This window comes from Emys orbicularis, chromosome 3, assembly GCF_028017835.1.
Source record: "Emys orbicularis isolate rEmyOrb1 chromosome 3, rEmyOrb1.hap1, whole genome shotgun sequence".
Lineage (NCBI taxonomy): Eukaryota > Metazoa > Chordata > Testudines > Emydidae > Emys > Emys orbicularis.
Genome location: NC_088685.1, coordinates 18525763 through 18549613, shown reverse-complemented (window position 1 = coordinate 18549613; position 23851 = coordinate 18525763). Strand labels below are relative to the sequence as shown.

Genomic DNA, 23851 nt, shown 5'->3' with positions numbered 1-23851 from the left:
TTAATCGCAATTAATTGTGCAAATAATCACGTTGTTAAACAATAATAGAATACTACATTTTTGGATGTTTTCCACACTTTCAAATAGATTGATTTCAATTACAACATAAAATACAAAGTGTACAGTGCTCACCTTATTATTTTTGAATAAAAGTATTTGCACTGTAAAAAAACAAAAAATGGTATTTTGCAATTCACCTACTACAAGTACTGTACTGCAATCTCTTTATCATGAAAGTTGAACTTAAAAATGTAGAATTTTGTAAAACAATGTACTCAAAAACAAAATGTAAAATTTTAGAGCCTGCAAGTCCACTCAATCCTACTTCTTGTTCAGCCAATCACTCAGACAAACAAGTTTGTTTACATTTGCAGGAGATAATGCTGCCCGCTTTTTGTTTACGTCACCTGAAAGTGAGAACAGGCATTCTCATGGCACTGTTGTAGCTGGCGTCTCAAGTTATTTACATGCTGTAAGAGTCATATGTCCTTTCATGCTTCAACCACCATTCCAGGGAATGTGTCCATACTGATGAAGGGTTCTGCTTGATAACAATCCAAAGCAATGTGGACCAACACATGTTCATTTTCATTATCTGAGTCAGATGCCAGCAACAGACGGTTGATTTTCTTTTTTGGTGGTTCGGGTTCTGTAGTTTCCACATCAGCGTGTTGCTCTTTTAAGACTTCTGAAAGCATGCTCTACACCTCGTCCCTCTCAGATTTTGGAAGGTACTTCAGAGTCTTAACCTTGGGTTGAGTGCTGTAGCTATCTTTAGAAATCTCACATTGGTACCTTCTCTGCATTTTGTAAGTGCAAGTGCTGGAGGAACCAACTAGGGGCAGAGCTCTTCTCGGCCTGCTGCTCGCAAACAGAGAAGAATTAGTAGGGGAAGCAAAAGTGGATGGGAACCTGGGAGGCAGTGACCATGGGATGGTTGAGTTCAGGATCCTGACACAAGGAAGAAAAGAGATCAGCAGAATACGGACCCTGGACTTCAGAGAAGCAGACTTTGACTCCCTCAGGGAACTGATGGGCAGGATCCCCTGGGAGAATAACATGAGGGGAAAGGAGTGAAGGAGAGCTGGCTGTATTTTAAAGAATCCTTACTGAGATTGCAGGAACAAACCAACCTGATGTGTAGAAAGAATAGTAAATATGGCAGGTGACCAGCTTGGCTTAACAGTGAAATCCTTGCTGATCTTAAACCCAAAAAAGAAACTTACAAGAAGTGGAAGATTGAACAAATGACCAGGGAGGAGTATAAAAATATTGCTCAGGAATGCAGGAGTGAAATCAGGAAAGCCAAATCACACTTGGAGTTGCAGCTAGCAAGGGATGTTAAGAGTAACAAGAAGAGTTTCTACAGGTATGTTAGCAACAAGAAGGTGGCCAGGGAAAGTGTGGGCCCCTTACTGAATGAGGGAGGCAACCTAGTGACAGAGGATGTGGAAAAAGCTAATGTACTCAATGCTTTTTTGCCTCTGTCTTCACGAACAAGGTCAGCTCCTAGACTACTGCACCGGGCAGCACAGTATGGGGAGGAGGTGACCAGCCCTCTGTGGAGAAAGAAGTGGTTCAAGACTATTTAGAAAAGCTGGACAAGCACAAGTCCATGGGGCCGGATGCACTGCATCCGAGGGTGCTAAAGGAGTTGGTGGATGTGACTGCAGAGCCATTGGCCGTTATCTCTGAAAACTCGTGGCGATCGAGGGAGGTCCCAGATGACTGGAAAAAGGCTAATGTAGTGCCCATCTTTAAAAAAGGGAAAAAGGAGGATCCAGGGAACTACAGGCCAGTCAGCCTCACCTCAGTCCCTGGAAAAATCATGGAGCAGGTCCTCAAGGAAACCATTTTGAAGCACTTAGAGGAGAGGAAAGTGATAAGGAACAGTCAGCATGGATTCACCAAGGGCAAGTCATGCCTGACTAACTTAATTGCCTTCTATGGTGAGATAACCGGTTCTGTGCATGAGGGGAAAGAAGTGGACGTGTTATTCCTTGACTTTAGCAAAGCTTTTGACACGGTCTCCCACAGTATTCTTGCCAGCAAGTTAAAGAAGTATGGGCTGGATGAATGGACTATAAGGTGGATAGAAAGCTGGCTAGATCGTCGGGCTCAATGGATAGTGATCAATGGTTCCATGTCTAGTTGGCAGTCGGTATCAAGCGGAGTGCCCCAAGGGTCGGTCTTGTTCAATATCTGAAGCTGGATATGAGTCAACTGTGTGCCCTTGTTGCCAGGAAGGCTAACGGCATTTTGGCCTGTATAAGTAGGAGCACAGCCATCAGATCGAGGGACGTGATCATTCCCCTCTGTTCGGCATTGGTGAGGCCTCATCTGGAGTACTGTGTCAAGTTTTGGGCCCCACAGTACAAGAAAGATGTGGAAAAATTGGAAAGAGTCCAGGAGAGGGTAACAAAAATGATTAGGGAGCTAGAGCACGACTTATGAGGAGAGGCTGAGGGAACTGGGATTATTTAGTCTGCAGAAGAGACCAATGAGGGGGGATTTGATAGCTGCTTTCAACTACCTGAAAGGGGGTTCCAAAGAGGATGGATCTACACTGTTCTTAGTTAGCAGATGACAGAACAAGGAGTAATGGTCTCAAGTTGCAGTGGGGGAGGTTTAGGTTGGATATTAGGAAAAACTTTTTCACTAGGAAGGTGGTGAAGCACTGTAATGGGTTACCTAGGGAGGTGGTGGAATCTCCTTCCTTAGAGGTTTTTAAGGTCAGGCTTGACAAAGCCCTGGCTGGGATGATTTAGTTGGGGATTAGGTCCTGCTTTGAGCAGGGGGTTGGACTAGATGACCACCTGACGTCCCTTCCAACCCGGATATTCTATGATTCTATGAAATCTGCAGTGAAAGTGATCTTAAAATGAACGTTGGCTGGGTCATCATCCGAGACTGCTATAACATGAAATATATGGCAGAATGCGGGTAAAACAGAGCAAGGGACATACAATTCTCCCCCAAGTTCAGTCATAAATTTAATTAACCCATTATTTTTTAATGAGCGCCATCAGCGTGGAAGCATGTCCTCTGGAATGGTGGCTAAAGCATGAAGGGGCATACGAATGTTTAGGATATCTGGCATGTAAATACCTTGCAATGCCGGCTAAAAAAGTGACATCCAAATTACCTGGTCTCACTTTCTGGTGACACTGGAAATAAGAAGAGGGCAGCATTATCTCCTGTAAATGTAAACAAACGTGTTTGTCTTAGCGATTGGCTGAACCTGAAGTAGGAATGGGTGGACTTGTAGGCTCAGAAGTTTTACATTGTTTTGTTTTTGAGTGTAGTTATGTAACAAAAAAAACTACATTTGTAAGTTGCGCTTTCACAATAAAGAGATTGCACTTCAGTACTTGTATAAAAGTGAGTGTTGTATACTTTGTATTCTGTATCGTAACTGAAATCAATATATTTGAAAATGTAAAAAAACATCCATAATATTTAATAAATTTCAATTGGTATTCTATTGTTTAATAGTGAGATTAAAACTGCGATTAATCACGATTAATTTTTTTAATTGCGATTAATTTTTTTGAATTAATTGCGTGAGTTAACTGCGATTAAATCGACAGCCCTAATTTTTATGTTACTTCCAACAGACTGCACTCAAGCACACCAGGAATTGAAAGCTTTATGACAAAAATGCAAGCAATATTAAATATTAATGCTTTTACCATTTTAAATATTTTTGACCTATGGAGAAGAGAGTAATTTCCCTTGCATTTAACGTACTGGAGTTTTTGTGAATGGTAACCAATATGCCCTTACATGTGATAATGCTACCAATGTTAATCAGGGCTGGGGTCCTGTGTGTCAGATTAGTCAGTTATAAATGATTTCAACAATTATTGCTTGTCTCCAAGTCAATGCAGGATATTTTTTTATTCTATAGTCTGAATTTAAAACTAGCATATTCCTCATAGGGTCCAATCCTACAAACACTTACGCACACATTTAATTTGTAGCAGTCCCAGTAAAGTTAAACACATGCATAAGATTTGCAGGATTAGGGCTTTATAGTTTAGTTACAAATTGTAGAACTATGTAAAAACACTTGTGACAGTTTGGGAATATGTCTTTTTATAAATACCTCTTTGTTTTATGAAAAGCACTATCAATATCAAGAAAGATATTCTAGCACTAGAAAAGGTTCAGAAAAGAGCAACTAAAATGATTAAGGGTTTAGAGAGGGTCCCATATGAGGAAAGATTAAAGAGGCTAGGACTCTTCAGTTTGGAAAAGAGAAGACTAAGGGGGGACATGATAGAGGTATATAAAATCATGAGTGATGTTGAGAAAGTGGATAAGGAAAAGTTATTTACTTATTCCCATAATACAAGAACTAGGGGTCACCAAAAGAAATTAATAGGCAGCAGGTTTAAAACAAATAAAAGGAAGTTCTTCTTCACGCAGCGCACAGTCAACTTGTGGAACTCCTTACCTGAGGAGGTTGTGAAGGCTAGGACTATAACAATGTTTAAAAGGGGACTGGATAAATTCATGGTGGCTAAGTCCATAAATGGCTATTAGCCAGGATAGGTAAGAATGGTGTCCCTAGCTTCTGTTCGTCAGAGGATGGAGATGGATGGCAGGAGAGAGATCACTTGATCATTGCCTGTTAGGTTCACTCCCTCTAGGGCACCTGGCATTGGCCACTGTCGGTAGACAGATACTGGGCTAGATGGACCTTTGGTCTGACCCAGTACGGCCTTTCTTATGTTCTTATGTTCACTTATAATTGTAACCTTCAGTCTGGATTAGAATTTCCATTCTGTAGCCGGAATAGATCATACCGGAAATAAACAGTGGTATTAACCTTGTATTGTTCTATTCTGGTAGAACAATGAGGTTGCTACCAGCACAGCCATTGACTTAGAGAGACTGCCCAGAACAGCACCTGAGTGGTTGGTACATGGAACTTCCCCAGTGGAGGAAGAGAAGAAGAGAGAGGTAGACAAAGCCTGCTCTTAAAAGAGACAGTCTCACTAAGCAGAGGGAGCCATTTCATTGCCAGAAAGAAAAGAGAGAATCCCCTTCCCCTCCCCGTCCCCACACACACCAGGAGGAGTGGGGATGGGGGAGTGGGGGAGGCAGGAGGGATTTTGCCTTCCCCCAGGACACTGACCAAACCGAAGGACTCTCAGTAGTAGTGAGAAGTTTGAGGGAGGGAATTGGGTTCAGGTGTTTCTTGCTTTGCCTAGATCTGTCACTCTCCTGTGCTGTCCAAAATGTGTGTGTTTAAGAAGTTCCTTTGCAAAGTCTGTGTTCTTTTCTTTAACTCTCAGGTGGTCCCTAATGAGTTAAACTATTAACCAGAGTACCCATGAAAGTGGAGTCTGGGGAAGAATGCGTAGGTGACTGGAGAGGCTTGGTATGTCCTGTACTGGTCTCAGGGCCTATGATATCTGGACTGCAGAGTTCCACATCCCAAAGAAGGGTGCCAGACAGATTCTGTGCCCACGGAGCGTGCCCTAGAATCCCAGAGTTAGAGATCGTGACTGGACTCAGCAGCTTGAAAGCACATTGGATCCAAAAAGTTGGGTCCAATACAGCAAACCAGTAACCATTTACTGGAGGGGTGGGGGGGAGAGCAAGTCAGGGCTGATACACCATCTTCATCTTGTCATTTTACTACAGAATTACCAGAGCGCAAAAATCCAAGAAGGTGACTTACAGAAAAATTATCAACCACTTCTCCAACACTTAACCTATTTAACAAGTTATTAACAGTATATTTAATGCAGAAATAATTTACTCAAGGATCTTGGCGTTTTAACTAGTCTTGTGCCAAGAGAAAACTGGCAATAAATAAAGGTTATTTCAAATTAAACTGCAGTTTAAGGGTACGTCTTCACTACCGGCCGGATCGGCGGGTAGTAATTGATCTATTGGGGATCGATTTATCGCGTCTCGTCTAGACGCAATAAGTTGATCCCCGAACGCGCTCCCCGTCTACTCCGGAACTCCACCAGAGCGAGAGGCGAAAGCGGAGTCGACGGGGGAGCAGCGGCCGTCGATCCCGCACCGTGAGGATGCGAGGTAAGTCGATCTAAGATACGTCGACTTCAGCTACGCTATTCTCGTAGCTGAAGTTGCGAATCTTAGATCGATCTCCCCGCCTCCCCCTCCCAGTGTAGACCAGCCCTTAGATGGAAGATCATCCACAGATTCAGTACTACAGTGCAGCAGCAGTGGTCATAGCTGTTGTCTGTTGAAAGGTCTTAAATTTGATTTACTGAAAACAAACTCAAGTTGTGGTTTCTTCAGCAAAAAGATGTTTATTTACTTGTACTAATGACCAAAACAAACTTCCAGAAGCAGACGAGAGACACTAAAATGAAGTCCTGATCATCTAAACGTCTTGAGGAGATGTGTACTTATTTTATTAACTAATTAACTAAACATTGGTGGTTTACTTCCATGCCCATCTCCTCAAAAAGTAAGGATATTATTGTTAATATATTTTTGTAAGAATAAACCTATATAAATTGAGATATAGTTTTTAAAACAAACAGGATATCAGATAGTCTTATTTTGTCATGTAAAAGTTATCCATTTGGTTTTCATACTGCATTTATCACCTGGGTAACTGAGCATCTGTAATATGTTAGTCCCCACACCATAGAGAGACCATCATTTAAGTACTTAATACAAATAAATCATATACATCAACATAGCTGCTGATTGAAATGTGCATGCTTTTAGCCAGAGGTCTTTTTCAGACTACAGAAAAGATTGTTGATTTTCATTTAATTTTTCTCAGATGTGGATCCTCCATGTTGTTGGATTATCGATGCATTATCCAAAATTTAAACATTAAAAACAAAACAAAATTTCTAGCCATTTTGATTGTGAAAATAGACTTCACAATGTAAACTGCTACACTGCTGGCCTGTTGAGTCTACAAGGCAGTGAGCTGGTGTCTCTCCCCCTTAACACTCTATTAGAAAGTTAGTTAACTTTTCACAGATTCTTAGATTCCAAGGCCAGAAAAAAACATTGCGATTGTCCAGTATGACCTCCTGCATAACACAGGACAGAGAACTTCCCCAAAACATTTCTTAGAGCAGATCTTTTAGAAAAATATCCCATCTTGACTTAAAAGTTGTCAGTGATGGAAAATCCACCATGACCCTTGATAAGTTGTTCCAACGGTTAATTACTCTTACTGCTAAAAATTCCCCCTTATTTCCAATCTGAATTTGTCTAGCTTCAACTGCTAGCCATTGGAGGTGTTAGACCTTTCTCCGTTACATTGAAGAGCCCATCATCAAATATTTGTTCCTCATGTATGTATTTACAGACCATAATCAAATCACCCCTTAATCTTCTCTTTGTTAAGATAAATATATTGAGCTCACTATAACGTAGCTTTCTAATCCTTTAATCATTCTCATGGCTCTTCTCTCAACCCTCTCCAATTTATCAACGTCCTATTTGAATTGTGGACACCAGAACTGGACACAGGATTCCAGCAACGGTCACACAAGTACCAAATATAAAGATAAAATAAATTCTCTTCTACTCCTCAAGATTCCACTTACACATCCCAGAGCAGCATTAGCTCTTTTTTGTCCCAATATTGCACTAGGAGTTCATGTTCGGTTGATCATCCACCACAATCCCTAAATCTTTTTCAGAGTCACTGTTTACCAGGATAGAGTCCCTCATCATGCAAGTATGTGGCTTGCACTCGGGCTTTTACCATTAGACCTATGGGGTGGGGGGGGAGGGAGAGGGAAACAAACAACACCCCCTATACCAACATAGCTCTGCTGGTTTTTATGGATGCAAGCTAAATCTACAGAAGCCAGGGTTACACCAATATAAAGGAGTGTCTACACAGGATTTTGCATCTTTAGTTAAATCAGGGCAACTGTGTGTGTGTAGACGAGGCCTTACATTTTTAGGGACAGCTCCTATGTTAATTGGATTCCATCTGTAATTATATGATCTGAATACTTTGAATTTTAATACAGGTAGAAATGTGGGAAGTCACATAACTTCTGACTTCAGTTTCCATCCATCTGTAAAGTGTGGGTAACCCACCCTACTCAGTATTTGTAAGACACTTTGAAGCTGAAAAAGCATTTTGAAAATGCTAAGTATATTTTTACTAAATAAAAATGTAAGGTCTTAATCAGAACAAGTTATTTTATTGTATACTTCCATAACTACATACATCTCCATAGATAATAGATAATACTAGGATACTTAGTGTCCTGCCTCAGTGCAGGGGACTGGGCTAGATGACCTATCGAGGCCCGTTTCAGTCCTACACTTCCATGACTCTATGACTAGAAAATAAAACCGAGGCAAATATACATTAACCTTACCTTTTGGTTTGCTTTCAGTTTCTACTTTTGTTACATCTACTGCAGGTTCTGCTTTTGTTACACTAGGAAACTGGGTTAGTTTTGGTCCCGGTGGAAGGTTAGGTAGTGGCTAAACAAATGCAAGAGAAAAAAAAGATACGCACAATAACTTATTAGAAAGGGAGAGTGCAAAATTATAAGCATTTTGTTTTGATTTGGCTATCAGACACCTTCTCATGATTTGACCATGTGAAATGGTGACAGCTCTCTTTTACAATTAGGTAATTAATTCCATATAACAAGGGTGTCATTCATTCTTTGAGACTGTCATATTACGTATTTAATTTAGTTAGGTTCTATAATTACAATATTAAGGCCACTGATTCAATAGGAGTGAGATAGCCAAGCAGCAATGCATCTTTTTCCACCAACACCATTGTGGGTGGGATTCAGTCCAGAGGAGGGTTTAGGTGCTTAGCAGTTGGAGAAAGAGCAGACTACAGGACTCCACTGTTTATAGCATCAGTTTAAGTGACAGAGCTGCTCGTCCTGACTTCTGCTCACTCCTAATATCTGCCACAGCATCCAACCAAAGCGGATAAAAATATTAGCTGGATGTTTCTGTTAAAATGAACTCTGCAGACATTTAATTTGCCATCGATCTTGTGAGTTAACATCCCATTACGATAATGTACCAGATTTCTCCTATCCAAGACATTGTTTCAGGCTTACTGAGCCTGCAGACAGATTCAGACTGCTTAAATCACTTTCAGACGTTTTCTTCACAATAGAAACAACCAGGAATTTTGATGAAACATTTTGTCAGAAAACGCTGATTCACTGAAGCTGAAACTTTTCACAGAAACGTATCAGTTTTGGCAAAACTGTTCAGGAAAGGTTTCTTAGGTCCAGGATGGAATTTTAAAACTACATAGAGAGATCCTCACCCTAGTGGGCACTCATCTGTGGGAAAATCCAGGCAGAGCAGGGACTTGAACCTGAGTATCCCACATCCCAGGCAAGTGCCCTAACTTCCAGGCTCTTGGGTATACTGGGATGGCTTCTTCCCGCTCCCCCCGCCCCCCCCCCCCAAAAAAAACATAACAAAAGGTCTCAGTTTCAATTCAATGAGGAACAGGAAAAAATTAAATCTCAAATTTTTTTGCAGAATGGGAAAACTTTTCTGACCAACTCTTCTTCACAATCATATCAGACACTTAGGTCCTGATCCTATAACCAATACTCACCTGAGTAATCCTACTGAAACTTCTCACATCAGTAAGCACCACTCATGTGAGCAAGGGTCACTGGTCTTCCCCTTTCATTTATTAAAAACCAAATTTTGTAGAGCTTAAACAGGATCCAGATTAATACATACAAGCCAAACAGATCATATAACCACATAAGCATCCTTCACAAAAACGTAACAGTGCTATATAAAGGAATCACTCCACCTAGCACTGAAATAAACCACCTCCAAGATGAAACTAGTTTAGTAGCACACAAATAGTTTTAGAGGGGAAGTGCAGGAAATTATATCCAATTAAAAATGCACGTGGAAGGAACCAGAATATAAATACCCCCAAGTTGGAATTTGGCCAAAGCACTGGAGAGAACTAAAGCTCGTCCTGTGTCTTGCAACACAGTGCACTGTCCAAAGGTACTTAGTGGATCTGAAACATATTACAGTGGTGTAAGTTTGGACTCTACCTTCCAATCCCAGTGTGCAAAGCCCTCATCTCATTCTAACATCTCCTAAAAATGCATTTTTTCCCCCAACTAGTCCACAACTAGCAGCCACTACTGAATACTTTCCCACCACTCCACCAATACCATTAGAGATAATGAGCCACATTAGCACCATTTTTTTTAAATCACATTTTACTGAAGTCTTCATTAAAATTAACTCCCTGCTCTGAGTCAGCCAGTACTTGCCTTTTCTGTGTCGTAGATTGCAAAAGTTCTTTGGAGCAGAGAAAATCTCCATAAATGCATCTCTTATAAAAGTGTCAAATTCTGGCTAGCACTTTATTATTATTATTATTTTTTAACGGGTATGTTAAATATAATTGCAGCTTCAAACAGTTTATTTCATAGCCTTTAAATTTTTCAGACTATTTTCTCACTTCACTTCCTTGCTTTGTCTTACTGATTGAGAGAGAGTCTATAACAGTTTACAGGATAAGCCTATTAAGTGAACAAAAAGACATTCTTGCTTCCATCATATATTTGGGTACTGCTATACAGTAAACCCACACAGTATAAAGTCTGCTCATCCATTAGAATCTACATCATACAAACATATCTTGGATAGCATAACTGTACTCCATCACATCGGTCAGAAAGAAAATAGGTGAATCCCAGACACTTCTAAAGAACGAATTTCTCACTATAAGAAAGTGATCAGTTCCACTTACATCCATCTCTGAAATTCCAGCTATGATAATATTTACATTAACATTGTAATGGCTTACAATATCTCTTACTAAGAGAAAAGAGATCAGACAAAAATGCATTTAGCCAGCTTTAAAAAGTCTACTTAAATACTTATGTAGCATGGGCAGCACAGTATGGGGAGGAGGTGACCAGCCCTCTGCGGAGAAAGAAGAGGTTCAAGACTATTTAGAAAAGCTAGACAAGCACAAGTCCATGGGGCCGGATGCACTGCATCCGAGGGTGCTAAAGGAGTTGGTGGATGTGACTGCAGAACCATTGGCCGTTATCTTTGAAAACTCGTGGCGATCGGGGCAGGTCCCGGATGACTGGAAAAAAGCTAATGTAGTGCCCATCTTTAAAAAAAGAGGAGGAGGAGGATCCGGGGAACTACAGGCCAGTCAGCCTCACCTCAGTCCCTGGAAAAATCATGGAGCAGGTCCTCAAGGAAACCATTTTGAAGAACTTAGAGGAGAGGAAAGTGATCAGGGACAGTCAGCATGGATTCACCAAGGGCAAGTCACGCCTGACTAACCTAATTGCCTTCTATGATGAGATAACTGGCTCTGTGGATGAGGGGAAAGAAGTGGACGTGTTATTCCTTGACTTTAGCAAAGCTTTTGATACGGTCTCCCACAGTATTCTTGCCAGCAAGTTAAAGAAATATGGGCTGGATGAATGGACTATAAGGTGGATAGAAAGCTGGCTAGATTGTCGGGCTCAACGGGTAGTGATCAATGGCTCCATGTCTAGTTGGCAGCCAGTATCAAGCGGAGTGCCCCAAGGGTCGGTCTTGTTCAATATCTTCATTAATGATCTGGAGGATGGCGTGGATTGCACCCTCAGCAAATTTACAGATGACACTAAACTGGGAGGAGTGGTAGATACGCTGGAGGGTAGGGATAGGATACAGAGGGACCTAGACAAATTAGAGGATTGGGCCAAAATAAATCTGATGAGGTTCAACAAGGACAAGTGCAGAGTCTTGCACTTAGGAGGGAAGAATCCCATGCATTGCTACAGACTAGGGACCAAATGGCTAGGCAGCAGTTCTGCAGAAAAGGATCTAGGGGTTACGGTGGACGAGATCTATGATTCTATGTTTTAAACAGGTTTATAAATCCTTCCATGTAAATATCAAAGACAAAACAATCATTACAACAGTAAGCTTTTGTTTACAAATCAGATCTTTCTATTTAAACTTATAATTTTGTGGTTGCTACTTTTGTCTTTATTTCACCCCATTGTGCTTAGATATTTCAAGAGTTTAAGAACCATGCATGAATTCTTATATAAATTGTGCTTTAATGTGCACAACAGTTCAGGATGGAGCGCTCTCATTTTATTGTTGACTCTCTGGGGGATTCAACCAGACATAACATTTTAACTGCGCTTTTCCAAATCTGAGTTAAAAACTCTCTCAGAATCTGTTTGCCCAGGACACTGTTCAAATGCTAAGCAGAGAGGTTTTCTTCAGCCTCTCAGCACTGATGAACAGTGGTGGAAGTCTCAATCAAATCATATCAAAATAAATTCCACAGCAAAATAACTATGCATATTCCCTTACCCCCCGCCAGTGCCCTACCAAACTGAACTGAATTACAAGATCAGGCACTTCCATGCATCTTCTCTCCTAATACAAGGAAAAAAGGGGGCGTAAGATGAAAACTTAAAGGCAGCAGGAATGGCAAACTGATTTTAAAAAAAACTTGTTTTTTAATGACACAATACACAGGTAGTCTCTGGAACTCTCAGTCACCAGGTAACATCAAAGCCAAGAACCCAATAGGATCCATAAAAAGGACTGGACATTTATATTTATAAATAAAATTACTACCCACAATCTCTAAGTACCTCAAAATATTTAACATATTTATCCTCACCCATGTCTTGTGTGTCACCCATATAAGATGTGAAGTATTATCACCATTTTACAGGTGGGAAACTGTGGTACAGAAAGACTAAAGGATTTGCCCAAAGTCACAGGAAGCCTGTGGCAGAGCCGAGAATTTAACCCAGGTCTGCAGAGTTCAATGCTAGCACACTAAGCACTGGACACTCCTTCCTCTACAATGAAGATATAAAAAATGAGTAACAATTTAAAATGTTGGCAGGGATATAAACACGCCCAAGTCAGGGCATAAGACAGGATACTGGACTAGAGGGCTCACTAGCCTGATCAGATAAGGCAACGTTTTTAATGAACAATGTTAAGGCTGCAATACCTGTAACGTAATGAGATATAAAAAAGTTTGAACAGTACAAAAAAATGGTTCGAGAGCAAAAAAAATATTTTCCATTGTGCACTGTAACCAGATGTTTAGTCCAACATTAACTGCAGAGTTTTTCCCTTTCAGTACACTACTGCCTATTACTACAGTAATCAAACCAAAGAAGATAGAAGAATCAATCCTGAGCTCTGGTTGTTTCTGAATCAATTTATTTTTTTTTAAATATAAATTATAAGATTCATGCACTTCTTAGTTGCATCAGAAGCAGAAGTACAAAAATCTCATGAGTAAGAATATTTTCATTATTTCTAGTACTGAAATCAGGAAGTCTCACAAAAACTCCTGTTCTTGTGAAAATACAAGATCAAACAGGTTCAAATAAAGTACAGATAAGCACTGAAACCCTTTACATTCACTCATGACTACTTTGGGCAGAGCCATACCATTAGTGGGATAAGGGGCGGGGGGGTGGTGGTGTACATATATAATACTAATAAGATAATCATCTGGTTCAGAAGGTACTATTTTCTTTTTCCTCTCTTCTATTGCCTTGTGACAACACAGAGTGATCATTTTGAATGGATGGTATCCATCACTTTTGTTTTGAAGCTTACTTGAAATACATACACCTCTACCCCGATATAACGCTGTCCTCGGGAGCCAAAAAATCTTACCGCATTATAGGTGAAACCGCGTTATATCAAACTTGCTTTGATCTGTCGGAGCGCGCAGCTCCGCCCTCCCCGGAGCGCTGCTTTACCGCGTTATATGTGAATTCGTGTTATATCGGGTCGCATTATATCGGGGTAGAGATGTATTAGTTTTCAAAAAGCACAGGACAGGTGTGAATTCCCTTTTTTATTTCTGCAATACACTGATACTCTGCTTTTCTGTATCTCAATTTCCCGCTTTGTGAAATGGGGATGTTAAACGACTTCATGGAAGTGTTGAGAGATCTAATGCATTTATAGCTGTAAGATCCTAGGACAGAAGGTGCTCTAATTACCAGGGTTTTCATTTTTTTAAATTAAAGATATTAACAATATGGTTTTAATTTGGATTCTCAAGCCAAGACAGCATGCTCAAATATGGGCTACCACAAACCTTATCTTGCTTTTTCTCCTCTGAATCGTTATTGGGTAATCTCGTTTTAAGTTTCACTGAACCTTCTTTAAAGATATCGCCAAACCCAACTCCTCGGATTTTCTTTGGCTGTGCTATTGGTCCAGCTCCAGGTTCATTTCCATTCCCTGGAGAGGCCACAGGTGAGGGAGAGCCAGTGACAAGAGACTCTGAAAAATTGAGAGAAAATGGTTTTAATGTATACATTAATAAATGACAATATTACTATTAATCAGGCAGTCTGGAAATCAAATCAGAAAATTGTTCCTTTGTATAAATGTCTTTGTGTACACTGGTCTTGCCCAATAGTCCTTAGAATTGCAGTTCCATCCTTAAGTTCACACATTTCCTGCTAGCTAGATATTTAGAAAGACTCTACGTCTAAGAAGCATTTCAAGGAAGTTTACAGTGCCACTATTTCTGCACCAAATGTGTATTGGTAGCCCTTAGCCACCATCAAGAAATCAGATCACTGATTTTTGGCCTGATTTCTCAAACATCAGCCAGGAAGGCAATGAGACCTGTTATCTTCATCAGCTGTACATTTTTTCACCAGCTCTGATGAAATATGCTCCTGCATCTTTTTGACCTAGTATTTTTATTTCAAAATGGTGTAACAAAGTTTGCATGCGTTATTGCTTTCAGCAGCAGTAGCTACTCAACTCGGAAGTGCTGCAGAACACCTCATAGTTAATTCTTCCATGTTCGGACAGCCAGAGCAAAAGGGCAATTGTGGTCTTATTAAACATTAAAGAAAGGATGTTTTCCATCAAAGCTACTAAATTAAACTTTCCCCAGCCCTCGAACAACTGATGAAAATAACTGAAATCAATTTCACTTTAATTATTACTGATATTTTTAAAGAGTTAATTATGAACATGTTAAAAAAGTATCTAAATTCTATTTTTATGTTACTTTTCAATACTTTTCAACCAGATGTAGTTGCCCAAGTTTAATCACTGTTACATGGTGCACTATTTACAACTGATAAAAAAAAAAAAAAGATTGAAAAATGGTGTTTTTTAAGGGAACGGGGTGGTTTGTTTGCGAATAATGAATGTCACTACAGTTGCATGCAGCTGATGGTCAGGAATTCAGGACCTAGGACAGGGGTGGGCAAATTTTTTGGCCTGAGGGCCATATCTGGGTATGGAAATTATATGGCGGGCCATGAATGCTCACAAAATTGGGGGTTGGGGTGTGGAAGGGGGTGAGGGCTCTGGCTGGGGGTGTGGGCGGGTAGTCCGGGCTGGGATCGAAGGGGGATCAGGGCTGGGGCAGAGGCGCAGGAGGGTGTCAGGGGTGCAGGCTCTGGGCGGCGCTTACCTCAAGCAGCTCTCAGAAGCTGCTTCATGTCCCAACTGCGGTTCGTACGTGGAGGCATGGCCAGGCGGCTCTGCGCGCCGCCCTGTCCGCAGGTGCCGCCCCTGCAGTTCCTGGCCAATGGGAGCTGTGGGGGCAACGCTTGGGGCAAGGGCAGCATGTGGAGCCCCCTGGCTGACTTACGCATAGGAGCCAGAGGGAGGACAGGCCACTGCTTTCGGGAGCCGCGTGGAGTGGGGCAAGCCCCTGACTCCACTCCCCGGCTGGAGCTCGAGAGCCAGATGCAGCCCCCGGGCCATAGTTTGCCCATCTCTGACCAAGGAACTGCTTGAAAATGTTTTAGCTTAAAAGACTCCCACACTAGTATTTACAGGCAAACTGGCTTTCCACCCGCAGTATGCATGGACAAAATAAAAGTCATTTGAAACTTAAAACTCCAATTATTTATCAAACTCAAAATACCCTTTCATATCATTTAACTTTAGCCCTTCAACTCGAGCTCTTTCTATGGTATCAACTCCTACGAAAGCCACTCCCCTCCAGCTCTTCTTCCCACTGATAAGAAGCCTCTAGGCTACAAGATGCATGTTGGTCTTAAAGGATCACATGCTTATGGGGGGCTTACTCAATTGTTGCTGTCTCTGGCAAACAGAGAAGAAAAAAAATAATGCTGCTCAAAATATAATGCATGGTAGCTATTGGCAACCTGATTTTCAAAAGTGCTGAGCACCTGCAACTCCAAGTGCAGTTACATGTTCGGCATTTCTGAAAAATACAGATTCTTAATAGCTACCACCAGAAAATAGGCTTTCATTGCTGTTATGCAGAGCACTATGTTTGGAAGTGAAAATAATAATTATAAGGGCAAACACTGGATTTGTAAGTTTACCAGCTATTTTTAAACTAAGTAATCTTTAGTCCTGATTCACAGAACAGCTGCTAAACTAATGCCTGAACTGCTCAAACAGTTCACACTTTTGTCATGCTTCTAATAACTATTCCAGCACTGATGCAAAACATGCCCCACATTAGAGTATTCTCTCTTCCAACTCTAAGCACCACCTTGCCAGAAACTAAAAGCTCAGAGCCCCTTGCAACTAAAGTACAGTCTACTGATTTTTTTGCAATGCTCTCTTTTCCTTGATCACTATGTAGCTGTCAAAAGAAAACAGGTCTTAAGATCAATTTTAATATTGATTTGTTTACTTTGCATATCACTGTGGACAAACAATGTTCTATATGAGCAACACCACGGTAGCGAGTTCCTCTTCTTCAAACTGTAAAGCCTTCTCTAAATTACAGTTTACAGAAACTAGATTAAGTCATTGCATTTCTTATAAACCATACATTTGCTTGGAGTTCCTATCAACATTATGATGCTTTTCAGCTATTACTGTCTACCTCTGCCATTCTCCTGGCCATGCACCCATAACCACAGAGGATTCCACTATCTGGATTGAAATCTGATGTAATCCTAAAGTGATATGAGTTAATAGTTGCTAAGCTTGTAATATTAAAATGGGAAATTCATCAAGGACACAAGACACAGCATAATGAGGATGCATCATACATTACTGCTAATGGTGTTCAGAGAATCCAGCATCCCCTCCTCCTAAAATTCAACACTCCCTGTGAAGCATTACAAATTTACGGATACATTTATATTGCTTTAGGCCTATTACCCAATCCATTCAGGTTAAACTCTTAGTGCTAGCTGGCAGCGTCATGGCTATCAGAATGCGGTGAGAAAAACAAAAAAACCAAATACTTACTTCTTGATATGAAGGAATTATAATTTTAGGTCCCAATCCTAAAACTTAACTCTAAGCATATGAATACTCCTATTATTGTTGATGTTACGCACCTGAGTAAGTGTTTGCACGATCAGGGCCTTAACCTTAATTTTGTGATTGGAGACATAAGGAAAAATGTTATGTAACTACATTTTTGTGAGGTTCTCTCAAATTATTTCTGTATTGCCAGTGTTCTACTTGCTTTACACAAAGGCATAGTCTCTGCCCTCACAATCTATATAACTTTCCTTTCACTATTGCTGTAGCTTTCCAAAACTAAATTCTTGATATAAGTAACTGTGATAAGGGTACTGTATTCTAGATAATATGATTGATTATTACCTGTGTCCTCCAGGACTTCTTGTGTTTCCCCATCATCTGTCAATTCTAATTCTTTTACAAAGTTTGAAGGAAATAATCCTGACTTGCCATTTAGTGTTCCACTCCACCAGCCTTCTTCTACCTGTAAAAAAAAAAGATATTTCCCATGTTAGTAATAAAGCAAAGGGAAACAAACTCACTGATACTGCAATAAATACCTATGGCAGTATAGTTGAGTAGGAATTCAAATAATTCTATCACAAGACACTATACCTACACAATATGAAGCTAGCAAATACTTTGAAAAAGTTCAAAACTTCAACAAAATTTAAAATAAAGAAAATCATGATGGACACAATGGCAGCCATATCTCAAGAAATGTGTTTTATCACTACTTTTCTCAGCACAGCAATTATTCTACAGCATAAGAGGGACCCTCATTACTTCTATTCTGAGTGGCAAAGATAACTGAAACTAATTATCAGCGGACAGATCTCTTTTTCCTCTCTTTCCCAAGTAGAATTCTACAGGCTGCCCAATAATCAAGTGATCCACATTTAACGGGAAGGAAAAATATTAAACTGGTTGTAAAATAATGGATACCAATTTTTACTATTTTGCCAGTGGAGATAAGAAGTCCTGCTCAGGAGTTAAAGCCATTGGGACCCCATGGTGAACTTTAACGTCCCGATTCTTGGGACTCACAGGATTCCAGATTCTTGGTGTTAGTTATTCCATGACACTCGTTCAGCTGAAGTATTTTTAAACCATTAAGGAAACTGTATAATTTAAAGCAGAACTAAAAACAGTCTGACATGCCTAGATGATAAAGAAAGGGGGGGGGGGGGAAATAACCTGCTGGCACTGTATAAGAGACATGCTATCAAAATCATTTTAAAATCATTTTCAGAACCATAAAGTACACAATCCACTCTTTTTAAATGAATGCCAGTTAAATATACTACAAAAGTTGCAGTTTATTATTGTTTTACTTTGTGGTTTGAAGATTTGTTTTACATACAGAGGACAAAAAGTAACAGGAAAAAATATTGAGAAGTTGTTTACATGCTATGTTTTAGTCTCATGTTTTAGGTTTCTGTGCCTGACCCAGGGCATGCTTTTTAAATGAAAGCTCATTTTCTTCATTTGAGTGGAAAGATTTACTGTTCAAACAGTAAATCTTTCCACTCAAATGAAGAAAATTCTCCAATACGATTGCCTGATGAGATGGTGACTGTTTTTGGGTAGTCAATGTTAGGCTTTTTCCCTGTCACTGATCTGCACTTAAAATTCTGTAGTTGCTGATCTGGTTTTAAAAATCTCGGATCCACTGATTGGCACATTCTATATGGGACGGAAATAAAAAACTGGTGTCCTAAGCCTGCTTATAAATGTTCCCAAATAGCAAAAGAAAGGAACGGTTTGCTCAGTTATCACAGTTTGCCAGTTTCCTCCTCAGGCCCCATTCAGCTTTTTGCACCCCAAACTGTACTTCAAGAAGAAGGTGATAAAATTAGCCATGTGTGCTATTCCTAACGTGCAGCACTGAGTAAAGTATCACTGGGAAAGCTATTTACCTTGGAGGTTCTTTGAGATATGTGATCCGTATCAATATTCCACTGTGGGTATGCATATGCTCCATGCACCCCCAGGAGATACAGGGCAGAGCAGACAGACCACCTCTCCAGATCCTCCTCCTCTACTGTGGATCCAGGAATGATGTGAAGTAGAGGGGAAGGAGGACAAGTAGAAGAATACAGATAGGGATCACACAACTTGAAGAATCTCCAATTATTAAAAGTAACTAACTTGCTCTTCCTCATGGAGTGCTGGTCCCTATGTATATTCCACTGTGGGTGACTGACCAGCAGTGCTCAAGTAGGAGGAAGGTGCGAGGATACAGGAGGCAGAGCAGTTTGAAGGCCCACCATTCCAAAGGATGCATCAGTGGAGGAGTCCTGTACTAAAGCATAATGTCTTGCAAATGTGTGGATGAAACTCCACATAGCTGCTTTGCAAATGTCAAGTAGAGGTATTTCCTGAAGCAATGCCATTGATGTTGCTTGTGCTCTTGTAGAATGAGCCTGCACCCATTGAAGCAGAGGAAGATTAGAGAGCTCATAGAATGAGATAGCACTTGAGATCTATTTAGGGATCCTCAGAGGATAGAGCTTGACCTCAAACTCTTTTTCTGACTGGATTTGTCCTTTGCAGATAAAAGACTACGGCTTGTCATGCTTCAAGGGAATGAAGTCTCCTCTTTTTCAGATGCATGTGGTTTTGGGGGAGGGGAGGGGGAAACACAGGTAAGTGAATTGACTGGTTCAGGTGAAACTCTGAAACGACTTTGGCGGTGAACTTAGGATGTAAATGCAATGAGACGTGGAATATGGCAAAAGACAGATCTATCATCAGTGCTCTGAGCTCGCCCACCCTCCTGCCTAAGGTGATGGCCACTAGGAATGCAACCTTCACAGGCAGGAAAGACATGGAACATGTAGCCACTGATTAGAATGGAGAGTCAGCACTGAAAAACCAAGGTTTAAGTCCCACTGAGGAGTAGGTTTCCTTACTGGAGGACAGATTCTGATTAGACTCTTCCAGACTCTGGTAGTCAGTGAGTGAAAACTGAATAACCATGTGAAGTTGGGTGGTACATACTGATTGCTGCCAGGTGAACCCACAAAGAGTTCATGGGAAAACCCACTGTATTGAGGGAAATAAGATAGTCCAGAATAAGGGGAATACCTGCAGCTTCTGGGAATATATACATTTCTGTTGCACCCAGACAGAGAAACTTTCCACTTGGCTAAGACCTGGTCTACACTAGAAAATTAAGTTGGCATAACTACATCGCTCAAGGGTGTGAAAAATCCATACCTGTGAGTGGTATAGTTAAGCAGACCTAAGTCCCTGTGTAAACAGTGCTAGGCTGATGGAATAATTCTTACGTCAACCTAGCTACTGCCTCTCAGGAAGGTGGATTACTTAGGCCAAGAGAATCTGGCATAGGCAGTGGTGAGCTGGAGCCAGTTCGCACCAGTTCGCACGAACCGGTTGTTAAGTTTAGAAGCCGGTTTAGAACCGGTTGTTAAAGGGGTGGACAAACCGCGGCCCGTGGGACCGTCTTGTCCAGCCCGCCTGAGCTCCCGGCTGGGGAGGCTCCCCCGGCCCCTCCCCCGCCTTCCCCCCTCTCGCAGAGCCTCAGCGTGCTGCGCCGCCGGCACCAGCGCTCTGGGCAGCTCTGCAGCTCCTGCCGCTTTGAGCAGCATGGTAAGGGGGTGGGGCTGCGAGCTCCAGCGGGCCACGCAGCATCGATACACGCTGCCCTGAGCAGCATGGTAAGGGGGTGGGGCTGGGAGGAAGGGTTAGATAAGGTGCAGGGAACAGTTGGAGGGGGTGGAGGTTCTGGGGTGGGGGTGTGAGGGGACGGGGGGGTAGGCGTGGGAGTTCCGGGGGTCTGTCGGGGTGGTGGTGGATGGGGTCAGGGCAGTCAGGGGATAGGGAGCAGGGCAAGTTGGGTAGGGGGTGGGGCCCTCAAGGGCAGTTAGGGTGGGGGGTCTCGGGCTAATACTCACCGGGCGGCGCTTAATAACCGGTTCCCTACCGAGTTGTCAGTGGCGGGTCGTTCACTCGCTCCAGGTCTTCGGCAGCACTGAAGGACCCACCGCCGAAGTGCCACCGAAAACCCGGAGTGAGTGAAGGACCTGCTGCCGAAGTGCCGCCGAAGACCCGGTAGGGAACCGGTTACTAACATTCTGGCAGCTCATCACTGGGCATAGGTAGTGTCTACACTGAAGCGCTGTCATGCTGTCTTCAACAACAAAAAAACTGACTTTTGAAATGACATGCGTGATTCTGGAAAGAAATTCAATTAGCAATTTGAATTCCACCATGTGAAAAAAATAGCTGTACTTGCTTTGATAAGATACTAAATAGCTATGGACTTTGGCATTATCTAATCTTAAAACTTTAGCTATTCAAAACTCTGCCTTCCATTTCATATAATCTTTTTCTGTTCTGACATGAAATTAATACCCAGATTACAAAGAGTTATTTACAGTTTCAACTCAATCACTGCATTTTGTAAGTGATACAGCATGAAAGTTTAGAAGACAGTTCTGTGCTAACTATAGTACATACATTTGTGACACATCAACAAAATTGATTTAAAATAGGTAGTATTATTTCTGGACGTGTGGAACATTAGAAAAGCAACTTCAAAGGCAAAAAGTGTTTTATTAGATCATGAGACAATCCCTTCTATTTTTTCAGATTCTTAAAAAAAAACCCACCAACCTTGATATCACCTACAGGAGTGCTGCCCAAAACTCCCCGAAAGCCTTGGGTGCACAGAAATGTGAACCCCACTCTTAATTTCCTGCTAAGATCACCTCTTCCTTTCTTAGCAAAGGGGTATAACAACATGAACAGAATACTTTTATTTCCTGGTTACAATTCCTGCCTCTGCCAGGTACAGAATTATAACCCAACAACCTGATGTGTGGTTAAATCAGGTAGATCTTACAAGAATTATAGCCCTCAGAAGCCAAATCTTCAGTGTCCAAACATCTAACTTGTCAGCATATCTCCCTGATCTACAGAATCCATGTAAACTGACTCCCAATTATCCAAGCCTATTTTTTTTTAATCACACAAGCAATTTGGATATTTGAAATTCTACTGCATTACACTTGCATGTAACAGGTTCAGTATTGACCACAAGAGGGAGTTGCAATACTACTACATTCACTAAACACCATCTGTACATAGTGGTCACTAGGGAAGTTGCATAGAAACACTCACAAACATAACCACTGCAACAAAAAATGGGATAAAAATTGTGATTTTCAGATGCCTAAACAGAGGAGAAACTGACCCAAGCAAGCAAGCTCACTCCCAACCTTCAGTCAAAAAGAATCCAGTTCTGCTGCTAACAAACTTACCAATTGTAAGCTTGAATATTGTTCTAAACGCTGATGTTACATAATTTAAATCAAATGAACCACTGGGCACACATTTAAAACTATCAGCTGTAAATGAAAGATAGATACATGAATGAGACTGAATGACAGGACGTTAGTATTTATTGTTTTACAATTCTCAAATGTGTGCTAGGTGCTTAACAGGACACATTAAAACCTTGACTGACAGCTGGACAAAAGTGAAATTGGTAGGGAAAGCAGGTTTCTTATATGGCAAAATTGAGGGAAAATTGTACTGTGCTTTTGGTAAATTGCTTTTTTTTGTTGGTCTATATCTGTCTTCTCTTCAAGTTCTTCAAGGCAGGGATTGTTTTAATCTGTGTATGTACACTGCCTAGCACGAAGGGCTCAACCCTGGCTGAGGTCTGTAGCTGCTGCAGCTATAGAATATACATTATGTAGCAGCAGCAGTAGTAAATGTAGTAGCAGAAGTAATAAATATTACTACAAAGAAGGTCCCAGTCAATTAATTTACCATCTACTTCTGCTTAGATTCTAAGCAGCTTGGGGCAGGGACTGTCTTTTGGTTCTGTTTGTATAGAACCTAGCACAACGGGATCATGGTACAAGACTGGGGCTCTTAAGCACTATGGTTATACAAATCAAATAATAATAATGATGATGATGAGCAGGGGTAATAAACAGTAAGAAAGAAAAGACTGAGGAAACAAAGGGCTTACAATAGAAAGATTATACAGTTACTCAAGTTAGTCTATGCATTTTAAACATTAAAACAAATGCTTTTTAAACTGAACTAATTACTGAACCTCTTCTGACAGCCACTGGGAAGAGAGATCTCTTGAGGGATTCAATCTGGCATAGTTTATAATTTTTTTTTAACACAGACAAGCACATTCATAGAATTCTCTCAAGCCTGAGAGAGAAGGGAATTACGTTATTGTCATTTATATAATATCTTCTGTCTCAAGATTTACCAAGGAGCACTTTGGTCCCTCATTGAAATCAGCAACCTATAAGGCAAGCCACATTGGGTATGTTTTCTGTTTTGTAATGGTTTCCTGGCACTGTTCACAGTCCTGGTCTTGCATCCGGTTTTGTGTCTAAATAGCACCAATTCCCCCCTTTGTCAGCTTTATCCTAAATCACACTAGAATTATCATCAACAGCAGCTCTACAGAAGTGTCCTGCTGTATGATTGGTGGAATGCAGATTATCAGCTACTATACCGTTTTTCTATATACAGGGAGTCCTCGGACTTACGACGCCCAACTTACATTGGACGCCACTTATGTTGCTTTTCAATTGACTGCCCTTTTCACCCCATGACATTGTTTCGCCCTTACGACGCT

At 41.1% G+C, this 23851-nt stretch overlaps 1 protein-coding gene across 1 annotated transcript in view; it reads right to left on the bottom strand.

The window, feature by feature from the left end:
* The window catches only part of CD2AP (CD2 associated protein), a 78720-nt gene that overhangs the window by 37567 nt on the left and 17302 nt on the right, over positions 1-23851 (bottom strand). Inside the window, exons 4-6 of the mRNA XM_065401851.1 lie at positions 17578-17698; positions 14102-14289; positions 8355-8463 (exon numbers count right to left, since the gene is read on the bottom strand). Coding sequence (XP_065257923.1) covers positions 8355-8463; positions 14102-14289; positions 17578-17698 — 418 coding nt within the window. The remainder of the gene's footprint in view (positions 1-8354; positions 8464-14101; positions 14290-17577; positions 17699-23851) is intronic.